The 22,221-nt window shown below is 44.1% G+C and overlaps 1 protein-coding gene across 1 annotated transcript; it reads left to right on the top strand.

Moving 5' to 3' along the window:
- The first annotated feature begins 1,654 nt into the window (after window positions 1-1,654).
- On the top strand, window positions 1,655-4,322 carry LOC121937472 (transmembrane protein 100-like). The gene has a single exon (XM_042480673.1). It carries the CDS (start codon window positions 1,816-1,818, stop codon window positions 2,185-2,187), a length of 372 nt encoding a protein of 123 aa, XP_042336607.1. The 5' UTR covers window positions 1,655-1,815; the 3' UTR covers window positions 2,188-4,322.
- The last annotated feature ends 17,899 nt before the right edge of the window (window positions 4,323-22,221 follow it).

The following is a 22,221-nucleotide window of genomic DNA, read 5'->3' as shown; positions in this document are numbered from 1 at the left end:
TGACTTGCCCAAGGTCACCCTTTAATAGTTTTTTGTGTGTTTTTCGGGCTCTGTGGCCATGTTCTGGAAGAGTTTATTCCTGATGTTTTGCCAGCATCTGTGGCTGGCATCTTCAGAGTTTCCATGGCTGAGCCAGGATTTGAACCCTGGTCTCCAGAGTTGTGGTCCAACCACTCAAACTATTACAACATGCTGGCTCTTGGGTTGCAAATCATCTGATCCCTGACCATTGGGCCAGCTGACTGTTACTGATGAGAGTTGGCACCCCATAACATCTAGAAGACCACAGTTTTCCCACTTTTGAGTGATGGACTATGACTCTGGCAACCAGGGTTCAATTCCTTGCTTGGCCATGAAACCCACTAACAGGGACGTAGCCAAGGGGGGGGGAGGTCCTTGGGGTCCGGCCCTCCCCTTCCATTAGAAAAATGAATGGTGCGGCTGCCGGTGCCACTGCGCCCAAGCCCCATTATAATGGTGGCACTTAGTCTGGACCCCCCCCTTCCTAAAATCCTGGCTACGTCCCTGCCACTAGGTCCAAATTGGGTAAGTCACGTGCTCTCTAGGCAATGGCAAACCTCCTCCAAACAACCTTTGCCAAGAAAAACCCATGATAGCCTTAGGGTCGCCATGAGTAAGGAACGACTTGAAGGCACACAACAACAACAAACTAAGCAGACAGCTTGGGAATGCCTCTCTTTTAGGCTGGCTGGGGGATTCTGGAAATTATAGCCTGAAAAGCAGCTTTTCCCATTTCTGAGAGTCATACTGCCTCTGATGCAGGAGGTAAATAGCCAGCATGAGTAGTATCCACCTGTAGGCATGTCCTCCATCCCAGACTAGTTGCTTACAAGTAAAGACAAAACATTTCACACAAAGAAAAGAAAAACCCTGGTTACTTAAATCAGTAAAACCCAAAGATTGTTGCTGTTGTTGTCAATTGCTTGGAGCATCCCATAGGAGAGACCTCTCCAAGACCCCCTGTCCTCCACTGCTCTTGTTCCCATTCACAGTCTTCTTCTGATTTCTTGACTCCAGTTTCCATTCTGATTTATGTTTGATCTAAGATATGGGAACTCTCTTATTTTGATTTTCTCATTGTCTGGACTGACTTTATGAATTTCTTCCGTGATCAGAACCAGGGTGGAGTAGTGGTTTGAGGATTGGACTACAACTCTGGAGAGCAGAGTTCAATTCCCAACTCAGCCATGAAACTCACTGGATGGCCTTACACAAGTCACGTCACACTCTCTCAGCCTCAGGGGAAGGCAATGGCAAACCTCCTCTGAACCAATCTTGCCAAGAAAACCCTGTGATAAGTTTGCCTTAGGATCGCCCTAAGTCAGAAATGACTTGAAGGCAAAACAACCATAAACATTATTTTTGTTTCCTTTAGGCTCAGCATTGAGCCTGCCTTTCCATTTTCATCCTTGACCTTCCTCATCATCAGCTGCTCAGGTCCAAAGAGATGAGCCATTCTTGCAAAAGAAGAAAGTAACCAAAGCAGAGAAGGATGCTGAATGGTTCCAAAGGCGGCAGCAGCAGCAGCAGCATCTTCTTCTTCTCTGAAATGGTTAAGAGGCTGGGCTCTCCCACCCACAGGCATGAGCTCACTTTCCCCCTCTGCCAATCGCCAGTCAGTGTTTCTGTAAAACTGTCCACGGAGCCAAAGCAATGAGCTGAAAGCCAGCCGGAGAGCAAAGAAAGCAGGAGACAAGAGAGGAGGAGGAGAAGATTTTTGCATCATCCCTCCAGCCACTTCGGCAAGGTTGGTGAGCTTGGTGTGGGCATTGCCCTCTGTGCCCCTGTGCCAGGATGATGGGCTGCAAGTCCAACTCGCTCACCTGTCTGCAAGGAGGCAAGCCTGTGCTGCCAGTGGCTGGCCCCACTGACTCCACAGCCACGCTCAACAAACTGGCCCTGGCCACAGGGGGCACAGAGAAATCCTGGTACCGCTGCGTCTTCCCCTTTGGCATCGTCTCCCTGGTCATTGGCATCGCTGCCACGTGCATCACCTTCACCATCAATGGGCCGCAGATGGACATCGCCAAGGTGGTCTCGGTGGCCACCTTGGTCTTTGGGGTGGGCCTGCTTGTGGGTGCCATGATCTGCTGGCGGGCCAAGAGGAAGAGGCAGCGTAAGAAGCAGCAAGAGGCACCTGCCACCTTGGAACAAGGGGCTTTGTGATGGAGACAGCAAGCCACGGCCCAGCAGATAGACCCAGGTCTGGAGATCATCTTACCCTTTTCTTGTAATCTGTGGCCGAGTGAGGGGAGCTGGGAAGAAGGGAGCTTTTAGAAGGCCCTCCAAGGTTTGGGAGACAAAGGATAGCAGAACCAGATGGTGTCAGGGGCAACTTTGCCCTCTTTTGGCTCAGTGTGATGAGCAGCATTAAGAACTCACCGGACAGCATTTGGGTGCATATGCCGGCAGCCAAGTAACAGGAACAAGCAGTTGACTTATCACTGGACCGTTTCCCTGCAAAGATGTCCTGACCTTGGCTATGCAAGCTTCTTCGCCACACAGAACTACTTGTTTACAAAGAGCTCCAGGAACTTCCTTTAAGGTGGCAGCAGAAGCAGAGTGTGTATTCTTTCCCTCGCCAGTGCTTTTTCCATCACGGCTGCTATGTACATCATTGCTCTCAGAAAGAATGATATATACATGTGTGTCTCTGTGTGTGTTTGTAAAAAAAGATGAGAATCCTGGAGTGGGAGACTGCTCCAGGGCATGCATCCAGGTGTAACCAAAAGTGCCCAATCTGATGCCGGGTGAACAATATGATTTTGTCTTTCAACTGGCATGGAGAAACATGATAAGTAAGACGGGGCTTCTGACAGTGGAGAAACTGGAGTCCAGCCCCTTTTCTCTGTGGACAGCCCAAGTCAAAGTGATGGCCAGGATTTTGAAAATAAATGTAGTACCACCACATGTAGGATGATAGGCAAGAAGAAATATTCTACAGGAAAGAGCATAGAAGCAGCCAAAAGATGAAGGACATTACAAGATCTGGTGAAACAAATATGTTGAAACTGCAGTGGAAACATGCTGGCTGTGGATGAGGAGGTTTATAATTGAGAAATGCAGTTTGGCACCCCTCATGAAAGAAGAAATGGATCTAATTTTTCCTTTGGTACCAGATGCTGCATAGTAAGAAAGTTTCTAGTGTTAGAAGCGGTTGCAAGGACTGAGTTAAAAGTTTTATACACCTGGCTATAAATTCATAGGCATGTGCCACTAATCCATGCAGGACTGTATAAATTTCAGGTTAGTTGCACATTAGCCATGTGCTTCCCTCCCCTTTTTTTGCAATCAAGCTATAAGACTGGCCACCAAGACTAGCGCACATTTTTCAGAAGCAGTGGCAGTGTGGGTCGTCTCACATTGTGGCACACTTGAATTAATGGCATAGCTGTGGCTGCATCTGAGCTGTAACTTCAGAAGGAGCAGTTCACAGTGTGTCAGTTTGGCATTGCCCCTGTTGGGGCAGGATAACAGCCGAGCTTGGCACAGGCATAAAAAGGAGAAAGGAAATCGCAGACGTTGGATCCAGAAAGGGAAGCCAAATGGTTTGGGCTCTTGGCTTCATCTTTCCTAGGAAAGGGATAGGTCCAGGACAAGGAATGTTATACTTTCCTTACGTCTTTACACTTCCTTCCCAAACATGGCCTTAATTTGCCCTCCCTGGCCCTGCTTAAAAAAACAAGCGAACAAAGTGGACCCACGTCACAGCTGTGTTGCCCTGGCACTTCAAGAGAAGACTCTCTTCCCTTCTTGCACTCCACTCTGAGCTGGACTCTCTCCATCCCTTCCCAGGCAGGCTGCTCATGGTTGGAAAAACAGCTGCACTTTTGGCTCCTCAGCACCTGGAGCCCATCCGACATACGCACATGCAGCTGGAAAGAAGTGAAACCGGACTCTCGGTAATAAGCCTAGAAGCTGGGGAGAGGCAGCAGCCAGGACAGAGGAGGGGTGTGGGGACAGACCAGTGCCCAGGACGCAGGGTGTGCACATACATCACGTTTCTTGGCTGCGTACTTCACAGCACGCCGGCAGACAACCAGGCCTCAGCCATGCCTGGCCCAGATGTAACATATGTGACTGTGCAAACAGTGCAAACAGAAAGGCAGACTAAAAACTAGCAGCCCTTTTGGGAATGATCTGGAGGGTGACTTCCGACATCTTGAGCAAGGAAGGTTCACATCTGCTCTAGGTAGTAGTCAGGGCGATGCCATCTTCCAGGGGTTAGTCTTGGGCAAGTGTTCTGCTACAAAGATTTTACAAGTAGGCTGTCCTCAAAATAAAGGTAGCATCCTCTCCTAGTACTGGGTTGATATTTATGTAGCAAAGGTGCTCAAGTGTAGCATTTGTATTTAAAATATTAATACTGTCTATTAATCCAGCCCTTTCTGTAAGGGCACATGCCTCATATTCGCACAACAATCTTGTAAGGGAGGTGAGATGGAGAAACGGTATCTGTCCCAAAGTCAGTATGTGACTGCTACAGTAGAACAGAAATGGGAAGCTGCTTCTCTCTCTCTCTATAGCTAACATTCGAGCCCAGAGTTATTTTGGATCACAACTCTCAAAATCCAACCAGCATTGCTGCTGGCATACGGATGGAGGGTTTCGAAAGCTGTCATCCTATTAAAAAACTTTTCCAAGTTCTGCTTCAGCTAGACATGATGAAATTTTTACCTTCCAGCTCTTAGGTGACAACTTCCGCAGTCCCTAACCACTGACTATACTGCCTTGACCATCTGAGGACTGAAATCCCAGCCTAGGCTCTAGCCCCTGCTATTCCACACTCACGTTTTATGTATTTTATTTTATACCCTCTCCTGGTGCATGTAGTTTCTATCGATGTAGCATAGCTTCTGTTGCTTTATAGTTTGCAAATATTCTTTCCTGCATGGCTGAAACTGTCAGGATTCTGCTAAAGTAACTTAATCCAGATTTGGTAGGACCACACAGTCCAGTTGTCCTGATTTGCCAGGCACAATCCCAATTCATTCCCAGTTGTCCCACTTTGTCGTCTGCTTTTAAAATGTCCCAGTTTCCCTCTCATCTACCCACTTCCCTCTTCATCTTCTTCCCATTGCTGAAAACTGAGTTCAAGGTGCAAAAGTGCAGTTGGCCCTCCACAATTGTGGCTTTGACTTTCCCAGATTTGTTTATTCATGGGTTTCATTAATATGTTCTCTCTAGGAATCTCTAGCTCCTCCAGGATGACTCTATTGTCAGCTTCTGCCAAAAGTCACATTGGAGAACCTAGAGGTTTCTAGGGAAAACACTTCTCTAGGCATTTGTAGGTCCTCCAGTGCAATTTCATGGTCAATGTCTGGCAGATCTTGACCACAGAATTGCCCTGGATGACCTAGAGATTTCTTTTTTAAAAAATTAAAATTTATTAATACATTCTAAAACAAAACATGACAACAAACATTACACCAAAACAACAATAAATACAGGCAATAACCCAGATAAGGCCCTGAAAATTATAGATAAAAGGTGTATTCAGGGATCCTGAAAGACATCTTTCCATAAAAATTTAGCTAAAATTGGGGGATGTCTAGAGACTAAATCTTGCTGGATGTATTCAAGAAATGGGTGCCAAATCTTGTGAAAGGTCAATCCAGAGTGTAAGCCTCTCGCTCTGTTGTTATTATCTGCCATTTTCTCTCCATAAGTCCCAGAGTCTAGTACAGAGGTCGGCAACCTACGGCCTGTGGGCCGGATCTGGCCCGGCAAGGCCTTGGGACCAGCCCCAGCCCGGTCCTGCTGCCAATTGCCGCCCCCGCCGCAGTTTCCGCGCCGCTCTGGGTGCCATTTTGAGTTCAGCCCCCCCCAGTTGTCTGAGGGACAGCAACCCGGACCCCAGCTCAAAAAGGTTGCCTACTCCTGGTCTAGTACATCTAGAGATTTCTATGTTTTCTTCCTTTCCGGTGGCTCAAGCAAAAGCAAACTGCTGCAGCCTCTCTTAGCTTATGTATCCGCACTTACATTTGTGAAATGTTGGCGACTATGTAGGACTGCCTGGAGCCATGTCCTAATCTTGGCCTCTCATTCCTGCTGAAGGCAGAGCAAAGGCAAGTACTTTTCCCACCAGGAAACCAGCTGAGTAGCTTACATAGGCGAAGCAATGCTGCATGGTAGCTCATGCTAGTTATGTAAACTACACATTGACTAGTGTGGGCAGAAGCTTTTGCTCATGTGCATTGTGAAGCATCTGGCCGAACTGTGAAGCCAGAGCTGTGTTTATGGGTTCTCAGTCAAGGAAAGGTGCACGATAGCTGTTGATTACTCCAAATGTGAGAATGGGGCAACTGCTTTGCATGGGAAAGATCCCGGCTTCAGTCCTTGAAATCTTAAAAGAAAAAGGGAAAGTAAGTGATGGGAAAAATTCACTCACTACTTTAGACAAAAGGGAGGCTGCTGCTGCTGTCAGGGATTCTGGCCAGTTTAGGCTCACTGGGTAAAAAATAATCCCAGCATAGTTTTCTCTGTAGCCAAGCTCTCAGATACGTTCTGTTTGACCAGCACATTTCAAATAGTAAGATTTTTAAAGAAAAGGATGACTGAACAACCCGTTCTCCCCACCAAGGCTGCCTCCTTCCATTCCCTTGCCTTTTTGCTTCCAGGAAAAATCTTTTGACGGTTTCTTATGCTTAGTTCTCTGCTCTTTTCTTGTAGTCTCACACAGAGTGGTGGGTTTAACGCCTCTCCTTGTTCATCTGGGGAAACCCTTTATTTTCCTGCAAAAGAGAGCAGACTAGAGCAGGAAACCTGCCTGGATTAACCCTTGCAACTTCAAGGTAGCAAGAAGCTGACAGGCTTTCTAAAATTAGGATGCCAACAACGCGTCTGTTTTCTCCATTTCGGTGCGCAGGGTAACCAGATACAACACCCCCCCCCCCCAGCAACTGAATGAAATGCATGGCATTTCCTGAGCTGGGGAGAGCTGTGTTCAGCTTGTTGACATCCATGAACTGAATCCATGCGTCAATGGACAGATCTGCAAACCCCCAAAGTGCATACAGATATAGCAGAGCTTGGGAAAGTTACTTTTCTTGGTGTTGAAGTGGGCTGGCTATTTGCCGTAATAAATGAATTGGTTGATGGGTATTGAAGATCCTTGGCATTGAAGTCTCGAAAAGTAACATTCCCAGGCTCTGAGATTTACCTACTTTGGTGTTTGTGTTTCAAGTTGGTTGGTGTGGTGTGAACTTGGTACTTCTTTTTACTTGGTATTGCCCAAAGGATATTGTTGCAAAACAGTTAATGGCACTCTCTGTCCTCCAAAGTCAAGGTGCATATTACCCAAAGTCTGACAAGACTTTGACACATGATGTAGAAGGTCCCACAATCACCTCTCCTCAGTCCTGGAAGTACAAGTGTAATAACATTGTTAAGTAGCTTAACTATGACACCCAACATGTGCCACTTGATGCATTTAACTCGGTTTACTTAATTCCAATATTGTTTTTCTTCCTCTTCTGAATCTCTGGTTGACTTTGCCTGCACCCACCCCATGATTTGGACAATTTGCAGTGACATATACAGTTTGGGTGCTCAATGTGGCTGCCTGGTTAAACATGCTTAAAAGAGCCAATCTGTTTCTGTAAAAACAACAATCAGCGAAGCCATGCTCAGAGGGTGATGTGAGATTGTGAATGTTGGAAAGGTCAGCCAGTCAACACTCTGCACAACCCAACACAAAGAAGTGGATGTCACTGAATGAGTTTGAACTTCAAATTAAGAAGCCTGGAAAAAAGTTGCACTTGCTCTAAAGCTCAATGAGGAACCTGGCAGATGAGGTGCCAGTCAGTCCCCTTTGCTGCTTCGGCTGTTGGCTTAGGAAATGGAGCAGAATGCTAATGCTGTAGACCAGCATCCATTGGCTTCTGGAAGTCCTCTGGAGAATGACCCCAAACTACTACTAGCCAGAGAGTGTCATTGCAGGAAGCCTTCAAACCAAGGGTAACAGACCTTTAGCCCTACACATACTTTGGCTTGCAGCTCCCACTGTGTCTTGCTAGTGGGAGTTTAGGCTGGAAAATGTAGATGGTTAAAGTTCCTTTCTCCCTCTTCTGCGTTAACTTATAACTTAGTCAGCCTGTTGTCTGTGTAGTGTTTGTCATTGTTTGTGTGCCTTCAAGTTGTTTCCGACTTATAGAAATCCAAAGGCAAATCTATCATGGGGTTTTCTTGGCTACTTTCTTCAAAGGGGGTTTGCCATTGCCATCCTCTGTGGCTGAGAGAGTGTGACGTGGGTTTCAAGGCCAAGTGGGAATTTGAACCCTAGTCTCCAGAGCCATAGTCCAATGCTGAAACCACAATGCCACATCTCTAATGCAGGCCCTTTATTCTGCCAGCCGTGGAGGTTGTATTTTGCCAGTGGTTAGACTCAGATTGTATAAAGTACAGACCCCCAACTGGGTGCAAACAAACTAGATGCATGCTATCCCACACGTCTATGAAGAGGTAAGATAAGGATGCTCCATACAGCATGCAATTTATTCAGTGGAGAAAGTACAGGGGGGAAAACAAGGCTACTATATGCTGATGGAACATGTTTACAAACCATGCGTAGTCACAGCAAAAGATTCAGTGCTAGCTTTGTCTCTGATGTACTCTTCCATTAACAAAGATATGTGTTTTTGTTTTTTCTTTTGTGCAAGGAGCATTCACATTTCCAATCTCCTTGCTGCTTGAAGTGACAGGGACCGTGGCTCAGTGACAGCACAGTTGCTTTGCATGCAAAAGATCTCGATTATCAATGTTTGGAAAGGTAGCTTCTCCACCTTAGATCCCAGAGGGCTGTTGCAAGTCAGAACAAGAAACATTTCACTAGATCCAGAAGAAAACAGGCAGGCTAGGTGGATACAGGTAGATGGATTCCCTCTGACCCCCAGGAAGCACATGATGAGGCCCTTCACTGCATTTTGCTAGCGTAGCACTAATGGCACAGAGCACATTGGCAAGTTTCAGCATAAGAAAACTGCTGGCAAGATTGACTAGCCTGCACATGACGGGGATAAGCATTAAGCACCACTGCAGCCAACATGGCTGCTAAAGCATTTTCTATTGATTGGGGCTAATGCCTCACTGGAGGCCGCAGTACTGAACCTGGCCATTTATTCTGGTCAAGTTCCCATTTCCAATCACTTTTCCAATTCTTTTATTGTTGATTCCACTTAGCTAAATTTGTCCAGATTCTCAGAAGATGGAGCCAGCTGACAGTTGTCTCCCTTCCTCCTTGACATTGTTGTGATTGTGTCTGCTTTTTCTATAGCCCTGTTCATTGGAAAGCATGCCAGTGTTACTGGCAAATTCCTTCAGTTTCTAAGATTTTCTTCCTCCAGTTGAAAATGTATCTGTGAAGATCAGCCTTCTCCAACAATTGCTCTCCAGATGCGTTGGACAACCACTCCCTTGCTGGGCCAATGGTTTTTCTATCTGGGGATGGTGGGAACTGTAGTCCAGTACATTTGGAGGACTCTGATACTGCAGATCCTGGTTTCAAATTGGAGAATGTTATGGCTTAAAAACAAAAGAAACAGTTGATCTGTTTCCCAAATCAAGTAATATTTTTGGAGTCCTGGATGTGATAGAAATCATGAAGACATGGTGAAACTCAAATTGTATAGACAGTGTTTTCTGGGACACACAACCATGGCTCTCCTTTTTACTCATTATTGAGTGTACTCTGATCAGAACATTGCTAGATCTGAACTCTGCACCCTGACTTGGGTGGATGGAGGGTACCATTTGCTGTTATAACCTCAGGCAGCAAAATGTCTCTACTATGTATGTGTGGTTTTAGATCCATCTCAGTTAATAGGCATCACCCTGAGTTCTACTATTATGAGAGAAGGAGAAGGAAAATATATTTCCAGCATCCTATAGGTTGGTACCTTACGCAAGAAGAAGTTCCCTTACAGTAGTGGTTGGAGATTTGTGTCCAATGCAGAACAGCTGTGTTCAGTACAAGGTTACAGAAATGCAATTGAACATCTGGTGCCGTCGCATATGGATACACAGTGTACACTAATGTGCACTATGCATTTCATGCACTGGTATGCATGCACATTTGGCACTGCAATTCATTCATGAGCTGGCATCGCATAATGCTATGAGTATATTATTATTACTATTATTATTATTATTAACCTTTATTTATGAAGCGCTGTAAATTTACACAGCGCTGTACATGCAAGTTAACACTTTGACTCCTTGATGCAGGTTCCCACCTATTTCTATCCATATTCTCTACTTCATACACACTTAGAAGCCCCTATATTTTGCCCAGCCTGTGTTTTTCACAACTAGCGCCACCGCTCCTGGCCCTTTTAGGAGAGGAAATCCCATACTTATTAATTATGGAGACTCTTTTTTTCACTTTATCCAGCTGTATGAAATTCAGTCCTATGATAGCTGCAAAGTCTTTTTTGAAACACGTTGATTCCAATTGTCCACAAAGAAATTACCTACCAGCTTCTTTTCAGAGGAGAATGGAAAGACAGTAGTTAAGAGGATCTTGCTTCTGTTTACCGGTTTCAAAGAGAAGACATCGCTTCACGAACGCTCAAGCTCCCTATCACTCTGGAAAAGTTTACAGGGCAAAAAACATATGAGCCAAGACTGAACCAGTGTTACTAAAGCTACTAACTAACATCCAAAATTTACAGAACAGTAATACCTTTATGGAGCTTGCACAAAATACAGGTATCTTGTGCCGCCCCGTCAATGTAAGAGGTGGTCCCTTCATGGCAACATTATATCATCATGGTAAGGACCAACTCTCCGGTGTGATCATTTTGTTTTGTGAAGAAGAAACATTTCCAGCTCACATGGCTAATTCAGCTGCAGAAATGTATGTGTCAACTCTCAGTCTATCCGATATCTGTCGGATCATACACAATGAATGGACACTTTTTGGGGATGGAGGCAAAAGCTTGGACACAGTCTTCCAATTTCAAGGGAGGGGGGACAGTAAGCATCAGATATTTGATATGAGACTGTTTATGGAAGCAGAACCTCCCTGTTTGGGCAATGATGCTCTTCATCCTTCTGCCAAAGCTCTTCTCTTAAAGAAATAACCAGTTTTGTCATAGTGAAATTCTGAAACACCTTTGCGGGGAGGGAGCTGTAAAGAAGTTGAATTCTTTGCCATCCAAGTGCCATAAAGAAGTTCTTTATGTACAGCTGTTGTTTTTCATGCCCCCTTCCCTCTTGCTAATGTTACCCTGGAATCACATTTCAATTAAAAACCAAAAGATGCCATCTCTCCCCTGGTGAGCGTTCTTCTGTTTTGTGCTTGCATGAATTCGATTGGTTTAATTTCCCAAACCTTACTTGCAGCAGGAAAAAAAGGAGAATAGTGTGTGGGTGTCCGTAGGCTGGAGAGGAATGATGTGTCACAAAAGCTCCTCACCTGAGGCAATGTGACTCTTGCAGAAGGCTCTCCAACTTCAGATTATATATCCTTCTCTAGCAGAACGGCAGATCTTTGGGGGAACGGGGTTTGCCGACTTCTTTCTTTTAGTTAGTCTCAAAGGTGCTACAAGATCTGTCTACATACCGAAACCTTACTTGATCCATCAGAACCCTGCCTCTCAATTCCCAGAATTCCATGGGGCCTGGTGATGCAGCCCAGGGGTTCTCAAACTTTTGTTCCCTGAGAGTTTTGGACTTTACCTCCCAGAACTTCTCACTAAAGAGAGGGAAAGTGCAGCCTTCCAGATATGGCTGGATGCAACTCCCAACAGCCCCAGACAGCAGTCAATGGTGAGCCATGATGGGAGGTGCAGTCCGACAGTATCGAAACAGCCGCATGCTCCCCAATCTTACCTCCGGTGTTGCTGTTCCTAGACATATTATTTTCAGAACTACCCTAAAAACATCCAAAGCTGCCTTATTCTACTAAGGCAGGCCATTAGCCCACCTTACTCTGCACTTATTGGCAGCAGCTCTCCAGGGTTTCCGATTGGGGTCATCTCCAGCTCTCTTTGGAGATGGGAAAGATTGTGTCTGGAACCTGCTGAGTATAAAACACGGGGAGTACCAGCCTGTTACCATTATGAAAATCTATTACCGCTATGAATCACGGAATCATCTTCTAGGCAGCAATAATCTCTGCAGGTAACTTGTGATGCTGGTCAGTAGTCACAACCAGCAGCGCATACACCAGTCTGTCTCTTTCCATGCCCAATTATCCTCATTTGCGCTTACTCCCAGCTCCCACAAACAAAGCTATGAGAAAATGCTTTTCTCCCCCTTGCTAACAGCCGTAGAGGGAAAGAGTATTTCTGTATTTAGATGGGGGGACTTTTTGGCCGACAGGTGAGAGCACCCAGGTCACGGAGGGACTTATGTGGCCGTTAGGCTACAGGTTGTGCACCTGGGTCTATATAGGAAGCTTTTTAATTTACTTTAATTTAGTTTTGCAAAACAGATTTATTGCTGGCAAGGAAAAGGTTGCTATGTAATCTGCTCCCCTCTCCCCAAATTGGCCTGACTACAAACACAGCTGGCATATGGACGCAGATTAAAAGGCTTTGGCTGGCAAAAGCACTTCCTGTTTACCCAGCTAGTAATGGGCTTTAATAGCATTTCCAGACATGCCCTGTTGGGCTGGCCATGTCTGTCTGATAGGTAATTTTCTCTTTTCTTTGAAGGGGAAAAAAAGAAGGAGCCCCGTGAGTCATCCAAGCGCCTGCTGCTCTTCACCTGTATACTGCCTCCTTCGCAAAAGCGTGGCCATTTGTCCTACTTTGCACATGACTATCCTTATTTCAAAGGGCATTTGGGGACACATCCTCCGTTTTAGGGCAGCATGCTGTCTTTCAGGGGTTGGTAGCTATGGATCTCTGATATTTTTGGGTCGCAATGCCCACAATCCTCCATTGTTTGCTCCCCTGCTTAGGTACGCAGTGGAATAGCTAGAATGAATGGGGAGTGTAGATCATAGTAGTTGTTGTTGTTAATTCCCTTCAAGTTGATTTCGGCGCATGGTAACCCCGTGGATGAGACACCTCCAAGACCTCCTATCCTCCACTGATCTGCTAATAATAATAATAATAATAATAATAATAATAATAATTTTTATTTATATGTCCTACCTCTTCCAAGGATCAAAGCAGGATTACATCATTAAAATAATACAATGCAATTGAACAGTCAATAAAATACTAATACTGAATTATACATCCCTATTAGTTCCTTAAAATCTCCAAACATCAATTCATATACCATCATACTTAGAGATGGGGGTCTTAATCATCATCTCTATACTAAATCCAATGGGAAAGCCCGCCGGAAGAGATCCAGTCCATCTGACTTCTGCATGTAAACCTGAGGAGCACTTTAGCCTTTGACTCAAGCAAGAAAAAGTCTTGAGCCAGCCCAAAATAACCCAATTAATCCTGAGATTTCCATATACAGTTAAGAACACTGTGTATCTATCTGTGTGATTCTAGAAACAGAAACATGGAAAGGTTATTTACAGCTCCTGTCACTCTACCCAGACATGAGATTACCAATCAGTTTTAAGGAACAATGCACTTGTAGAAATCAAAAATGTATTATAGAAACCAGTATTAGTGGAAACATCTACCGTCCAACATAACTAGGCCGAGTTCCCTAGCCCACAGTAAGAGTTGTGTGTTTGTATCATGTATTTGATATAGGAGCTTATCGCTTGGCGTTTTAAGTCAGCTCCAACCTCCCGGGCTGAACCTGGGATACAGGATGGAGGCAGGGATTATCACATACTAAATCACCACCGAATTGCCGGCCGCCATCAGCCTGGGTCCCAGCTTTCCAACTTTTAAAAAGTGCTGGTGAAGTGCAACTGGGGCCTGGCTAAGACGATTTAGCGTGCGATAATCCCTGCCTCCATCTTGCATCCTGGCTCCAACCCGGGAGGCTAGAGCAGATTTAAAATGCCAGGCAATAAGCTCCATACATGTGGACAGCCTCTGAACTCACATGGTACTTTCGGATACATGCAAAAAACAATGGAGGAAAAATTGAATGGACTAACCATTCACAGCCGCAAGGTTGTGAGTTCGATCCTGCAGAGCTCCAGGGTCCACTCAGCCTTGCATCCTTTCGTAGGTCGCTAAAATGAGTACCCAACTTGTTGGGAGCAATTAGCTTACACATTGTAAACCGCTTAGGGAGCGCTTAAGTGCACTGATAAGTGGTATAGAAATATATTTGCTATTGCTATTGAATTTGGAAAAATTGTGGCCAGGTGGTGAACCTGAGATCTTATAGCTCTTGCAGCTTCTATTACCATTAAGTCTGGACATGGTGCATCAGGTGATGAACTGGCCACCACAACTATGTACACAATGATGATAGGAGGTAGTTGTGATTTGCATCAGTGGATGTGGAGGACTACCTCCATCAGCACTATAATGGATCTTCAAGTTGTATGGGGCAGAGGGGAGCTGTGTTACTCTGTCCCAGCAAGGACAATAAACAGTCTTCTGGCATGTTAAAGACTAAGAGATGTGATTTGGCACAAGGCTATATGGGTCCAGTCCACATCACCTTCTGACTGATCTATAGAAACAGAGTTAGGTTTCTGTCTGTTTGTACTACATCACATGAAAATGGCTGGATGGATTTTCACCAGATGTCAAACAAATGTTGGCAACGGTTTGATCTAAGATATAGGCTGCATCCTATACCAAACATTCACTTTGGGGGGGCAATGTGAGAGTACTTCAGCTAGTTTTTTTTCATATATGAGAGGCTTTGCTGAGCTGAGCTCAATTTTTCAATGAGCGGAGTTGTGTTGTTGTTTTTAAAATTTTGCCATAGCAATAGAATAAAAATTAAGTTTCTGTTTATCACCTCATCATACCTAAATGGATAAATGGATTTTCCCCAGATTTGAAGGGGATGTTTGGAATGATCTGTTTAACGTACAGGTTGTTGTTGTGTGTCTTCAAGTTGTTTCTGACTTATGATGACCTTAAGGTGGCCCTATCACAGGGTTTTCTTGGTGCGATTTGGTCAGGGGAGGGTTGCCTTTGCCTTTCTCTCAGGCTGAGAGAGTGCAACTTGCCCAAGGCCCAGTGGGTTTCCATGGCTGAGCAAGTTTCTCTTTGCCTTTCTTCATGCTGCTGTAGCACTTCCCTTCTCCTTCCCAAGGGGGACAGTTGTAGAAGCATGTCTTTTGCCAAACAGATTTTTCCAGCATGACAAAAGAAATGCTTTTAAGACTATCTTCCTTGGGAAGAGAACAGAAGTGCGTCCACAGCATGCAGAGAGGCATGGAGAAAGCCACTATTCTCCGATCCATTTTGACTTTCTTTTCTCATGCAACAAGGCTCTAAGAGCCTTCACCATGAATTTTGAAATGGATTTGGCCTGACAGATTCTTAACAGTAGGCATGTATATGAACGCGGTGCATCATTTAACCTGGGCTTCAGGCAGCCAAATACATTGGGTTAGTCCTGCGACTGAACCAGGCCCTGTCCTGTTTTCTTCTGCCTTCCTCCCTGCTTCCTTCAGCTGACTGCTCCCAAATGGGATCTAGGCCTCCGCTGCATTATATCTATGGGAAGTTGCTCTTTCTTTGCTTCATTTCTGGTTGAGTCTGGAAGATTTCTTTTTTTAATCCAACACAGCTGGGTCTGAGAAGTGACGGAGCCCCAGCAATGGGGTGGGCTGGGGGTGGAGAATAAAAAATTTTGAGGAACAACAGTAAAAATAGCTTTGACATTTTGAATGCCAGTAGGCTGCCAGAAGCTTCTATGTCTTCATGGTTTTCCTGTTCAAGAAGAGACTTTGGAGAGAGTGGGAGGGGAAGCCAGATGCATTAGACATCTGAGATGGGCCTCCATCTCGCCTTTCCTTGCAAAACGACCGGCCTGTTTTCTGGAAGGATCGCATGTCTGGGTTACTAAGACCTTGACAAAGAAGACTGAATTAGGTTACTGCTAGAGATTTTGCCAAATTTTGAGGATCCTGGTGTGGGTCTAATCCTGTTTCCTTCCCATTATCAATACTTTCAGATGGCTGTATGTCTTGACAGATGACAGTCCGCATTTAAAAGTGTCATCTGTTTGAAGTCCAGTTGAAAGGAAAAGGGTCTGCAGTACCTGAAAACAGCAAGTCCCAAGCCAGATACCTGTACTAAATGACTAAAAAAATTTTGTAAGGAGGGTGGAAATGTCACTTAACAAGTGGGAATAATGGTGTGATTTTGATGCAGTAACATTCCTAGCTCCTTTAGTTTTAATGAGCAGTTTTAGAGACATTTTGAATGCAATGCTCTTATCAAGCCTAAGATATTGCTCAAAACATAAACAGTAATGATGTATGCCATCTTGTGTCGACAATGTCTTTCTGCATTAGACAAACAGGCCAGCCTTTGTGTCAGAGGATAAATGAACATAAATCAGACATTAAGAGTGGGAAAACCCAAAAAATGGTTGCAGAACACTTCATTTTTCTGGACATTTCATGTTGGACTTCAGAACTGCTGTCCTTGAACAAACAAAATGACAAAGTAAGATTTGGAAGAGAAATAGCAGAACTGGAACATATCCACAGATTCCAGTCCATTAATGAAACAGAACAGAAACAATGGGCCCCGTACAAACAGGCCAAAATGAAGCTGCTTCAGGTCACTTTGGATGTATGCTGTTTAAATGATGCATGTGTCCTAAGAGTCCGGAAGTCGCGCCAAAGCCATGCTCCAGTCCTAAGGACTGGAGTGTGGCTTTAGTGTGGCTTCCGGACTCTTAGGACGGATGCATCATTTAAACAGCATACATCCAAAGTGACCCGAAGCAGCTTTATTTTGGTCTGTCTGTATGCGCTCAATGGTTTCCTGGCACATTGTGCACATTATAATACTAGCTGACCCCTCCAGCCTAATGCTGGTTTTCTTGGCCAGTTCTTCAAGTCTCTTTTCTGGTTCCCACATTACATTCCAATACTCATTCGTATAGTTATCGACTCACCTTGACTTTATGCAACATCTCTGTTCCCCAGTGACCATTGTTAAAACTGAACTTGCTATTTCATTTCCATACCCACAAAGTTTGGCATTTCTAATGTCATTCTCTCACACACAGCCTACTTATATACCGTATATAAGTCAACCTCATGTGTAAGTTGAGGGCAGGTTTGGGTGCTAAAATTATGATTTTGATATGACCCTTGGATAAGTCGAGGGTAAAACTTAGGGGGATATAACAAAGGATCCAAAGGATGAAGCAAAGCAAAACAATGTCAAATAACTTCCAAAATTCAAGCAGATATAAATCTTTGTGCTTACTCTTAAGGCTGAATGAATGAAAGAGTAGGAGTCAGTGCTTCCAGGACAGATTATACTCTTGCTTTTCCACAGGGGATGGTTCTTTCTTTTAAATAAGAGTTAAGATACAGTACTTACATTGATCCATGGATAAGTCGACTCAGGATTTTGGGTGAATTTTTGACCTGAATTTCTACACTTATACATGAGTATATACAGTAAGTCTGTTCCTGGACCCTCCCTTTCACTCCATGCATCTGAGGAAGTAGACTGAATAATATGAAAGCTCATGCTACCAGCTTCTTTCTTTCAGCTCATCTCAAAGGTGCTCCAAGATCCCTTTGCAAACAATACAAACAGTAAGTCATACAAAAAGTAAGTAATGCAACAAGATACTTTCAAATACGAAAGCCAGCATGGTGTAGTGGTTTGAGCCTTGGACTATGCATCTGGAGACCAGCGTTCCACTATATACCAAACTGGCTCCCTGAATCCCACCCCACTTCCCCATTTTATTCCGGATCGTGCTTGGTCCAAAAATCGGACCTTCTTTCCACAAACTACTTCAGATGGGATTTGGTATAATGGGCATGACATTTCTAAATGGTGTCTCTTGGATGAGGGAAATTTTTTTTAATGCAAAATAACAACCTCCTTTATCTGTTTGATGTTTTCCCTCTAATGCTCTCTTTTCTAAATCTCTCTGCATTTCCTTCCCTCGGCCTCTTCCCACTCATTTTGCTTTTTTATTTCCCTCCAGTGCTTACATTCATGTGTTAAGGAGGCTCAGCTTGCTGCCTGAGAAGCGCGGAGATATAATTACAGAGAGAGGCCCATGTCCACTGGATTTAAAAATAAGCTAACATTATATGAAACGGAGAGCAACACATGCGGATGGGCAGAGTTTACTACCCCCTCCATGAAAGCAAGACTCGTACATTTTAGAAAGCTCCCCCAGGATATATAGAGCATGCTCCCCCACAATCTATGATAGCTTGATTATACCCCTGTCTTGTATACTGATTATACTATTTTGGCTACATAGTGATCCAGCCTTTGAGAACGAATTCACTCTTTGCCATGCTGATATGGAGCCACAGGTCAAAGACCTAGAACTTTCTTTCTGTCCGATTACCGTATATACTCAACTATAAGTCAAACTCATGTATAAGTCAGGGGCAAGTTTTGGGGCCGCACTTATGGATTTTGATATGACCCATGGATAAGTGGAGGGTAAAACTTAGGGGCATATAGCAAAGGATCAAAAGGATGAAGCAAAGCAAAATGCGGTCAAAGTACTTACAAAATTCTAGCAGACATAGCTCTTTGTGCTTACTCTTAAGGCTGGATGAAGAGAGAGTAGAGGGGGTCATTGCTTCCAGGACAGATTATACTCTTGCTTTTCACAAGAGGATGGTTCCTTCTTTTAAATAAGAGTTAAGATACAGTACTTACATTGACCCGTGGATAAGTCGAGTCAGGTTTTTTGGGTCAATTTTTGACCTAAATTTCTAGACTTATACATGAGTATATACAGTATCTGCTGCCAGCACCATCACTTTCTCAGGATGGCCTTCAAGTTTAGCAGCAATCCCTGTAATACCTGCAGGGAAGAGACAGATTTTCCTTTCAGTAGTAGGGTGCTGAATTATCCCTCTTGAAATCCAATGTACCTTACTAACATCTCCATTTTTTTCTACTGTTTGGTTTGTAACATCTTGCCGGATGAAGAAGCCGGTTGAGTTTTGAAACCTTGCAACAAGTCTATTGTGCATTTCGGTTGGCCAATAAAGGTATCACTGTTTGGTGGGTTTTTGTTTGTATTTGGGGATGGGTTTGTCTTGAATGGGAAATGAAGACCCATTAGCTTTACAAAAAGAACCCTGACCCTGGTGCAGATGACATCTGATGGAACTGGTTTGTTAATACAGATCGGCAAGTTAGACTATGACTATGGAGATCAAGGTGTAAATCCCTGCTTGACCATGGCACCCCCCTGGATAGCCTTTAGTAAGGTTCACTTGCTCAGCCTCAGTGGAAGGCAAAGGGAAACCCCTTCTGAACAAATCTTTTAGTTATGTATTTATTTATTATATTTATTTATTTATATCTTGCCAAGAAATCCATGCCTTAGGATCACCCTAAGTTGGAAACGACTTGAAAGAACACAACAACAATGGCTATGGGGACAGTCATGGCAAATGCCTATATTTTACCAATGACTATTCGTATAGCAGAGAGCCTGCATGGCGTAGTGGTTTGAGCATTGGACTATTACTCTGGGGACCAGGGTTCAATTCCCAGCTTGGTCATGAAACCAACTGGGTGACCTTGGGCAAGTCACACACTCTCAGCCCCAGAGGAAGGCAATGGCAAACCTCCTTTGAAGAAACCTTGCCAAGAAAGCCCCATGATAGGTTTGCCTTAGGGTCACCATAAATCAGAAACAACTTGAAGACACACAAAAACAACCTCACTCACCAAGTGTTTCCTTCCAGATGTGAGTTTTACTTCAACACATCTGGACAACAGGGATGAGGCTGGGAGATATGGCCCTCCAGAGGCTGAGCTGTAACTCCCATCATCTCTCTAGGGCTAGGGTTGATGGAAGCTGCAGCCCCACAGCATTTGCAGGTCTATACATGCATCAGCTTCTGGTATATAGGATACTGATTTGCAGCTTTACAAGTTATTCTTGTGGTTTTCTCCCTGTATTTGTCTGTGACATGTTTCCAGATGAGCCTTTTTTATTTCCATGCCGCATTCACAGAATTTTACAAGGGTTCTACACATTCTTTCCATATGTTTCCTGACCAAAGCAAATGTCTTAAGGAGGGAGAGATGGGATGATGCTGCAGAGTCTTTTGCTTGGAGCTGGTGGGTATGTGTGTTAAATTAAAGTTTAAAATATGTGCTTTCCCTGTGGTTTCATCCTTGACTTTGTACTACCCATGAAGCAGATACCGAAAACAAAACGCAACAATTCTTTCACATATTAAGGCCACCGAAGAGTGGGAACAGCTGAGAATTTCATTTCATTTAACAAAATTAACAAAATTCGAACACTTCTTCAGATTCAGGAGGGAAAGAATTTAAGAACTAAAAACAAAACCCAAGAATTTGGGAGAAAGCATAAATCTTGGCTCTTTGACAAACTTTCTCGCTCTTTTGTTGCGGTGCCCCATCGATTCTCTTGGCATCTTTCAAACTTTTCCTTTGCTGGTCCTGTCCCAACTTTGGATTCGGAGCAGCCCAGTGGTATTTCAGAGCCTTTATATTCGGAAAGTGACACAGAGGTGTTAAGAGCTACATGTGCGGTAGGTATTTCACAAGCGTCATTCAGGCGATTGGATTTCAAGCACCGGGTCCCATGAAACAAGTCTTCTGTTCCGGTTTTTGGTTACACGAAGCTGTTAACTTAACCCTGGAGAAAACATCAGCAGGTGCTTTTGAAGAAATGGGTTGTTAACTGGGCAGAGAATTTGTAGGGTTCATTCACCTCAGTTAACACTATCCATATTTCAGCGCCAGACCAAAAAGCCTATTTGCGATGCTGGTTTATGGGTGATCACATTTAGGCCCTTTTCCTGCTACAACTGGGGCTGTCTCTGCACTGCAGAAATAATTCAGTTTGATACCACTTTAACTGCCATGGCTCAAGAATTATAGTTTGTTGATCTAGTGCCACAACAAACTACAGTTCCCTGCATTCCAGAGCATTGAGCCATGGCAGTTAAAGTCATGTCAAACCAGATTATTTCTGCAATGCAGATACAGCCAGTATCTTTCTAAAAATGCTATTCAAGCAAGATTACTCTCTTTCTTCTTGCACCTTTGGAACCATTCTGGGATTATAGTAGTATCCGTTTGTGCTAAAACCTTATCGCACATAGCAGTGGTTCTCAACCTTCCTAATGCTGCGACTCTTTAATATAGTCCCTCATGTGGTGGTGACCCCCAAATAATGGTCTCAGTTCCTAAGACCATCAGAAATATGTGTTTTCCAATGATCTTAGGTGACCCCTGCGACCCCCAAAGGGGTCGCAACCCACAGGTTGAGAACCGCTGCCACATAGCATTTGTCACTGTCCTCCGCACCTCCTTCATGACATTACCCTTGCCCTTTTTTTAGTCTGGCACACACACATACATACAGATGCCCCCCACAGAAATATATAAATATAAATGAAAACAGTATTACATTTTGAAAGGCCTTTTTTCCTTGTGGGACTTTCTAATCAGACTTCTAGTTAACTACAGAATTAACTACAGTAATTGCTAATCATTACCAGATGAAGGCAGTAGCTACAGATGTATCTGTCTGATCTATCCTGATGCTCAGTTTCATCTGTCAGTGGTTAATTAGTAAATTTGAAGTTCAGAAGAAACAGCGAGAAAGAGAAGAATTATCATCATTATCATCATCATGGGACCTTATCACACAGAGGAAATCAGACAAAATCAGGGGTTTAAAAAGCTATTATCCCATGCAAAATGCAATTTGTTCCTATTTATTGCCTGTTTATTGCCTGTTTAATAGCGTTGTGTGTGAAGATCTTAATTGCGATATTGTGTTTTGCACAGGATAATAGTTGTTTAAACCCCCAATCCCCCCCCCCCCTTTTCCCCATGCGATAAGGTCCATAGAGTTGGAAGAGATGACAAGGGCCATCCAGCCCAACCCCATTGTGCCATGCAGGAACTCTCAATCGAAGCATCCCCATTGACAGATGGCCATCCAGCCTCTGTTTAAAGACCTCCAAGGAAGGAGACTCCACTACACTCCAAGGAAGGAGTGTCTGTCGAACAGCCCTTACTGTCAGGAAGTTCCTCAAAGTGTTGAGGTGGGATCACTTTTTCAGCAGTTTGCATTCATTGCTCCATATCCTATTCTCTGGAGCAGCAGAAAACAAACTTGTTCCCTCCTCAATATGAC

This window comes from Sceloporus undulatus, chromosome 8 (assembly GCF_019175285.1).
Source record: "Sceloporus undulatus isolate JIND9_A2432 ecotype Alabama chromosome 8, SceUnd_v1.1, whole genome shotgun sequence".
Taxonomy (NCBI): Eukaryota; Metazoa; Chordata; class Lepidosauria; order Squamata; family Phrynosomatidae; genus Sceloporus; species Sceloporus undulatus.
This window is presented reverse-complemented; position numbering and strand designations above follow the sequence as displayed.

Excerpts from the sequence above, each read along its gene's own strand:
- LOC121937472 (XM_042480673.1), top strand. The coding sequence starts at position 1,816 with ATGATGGGCTGCAAGTCCAACTCGCTCACCTGTCTGCAAGGAGGCAAG.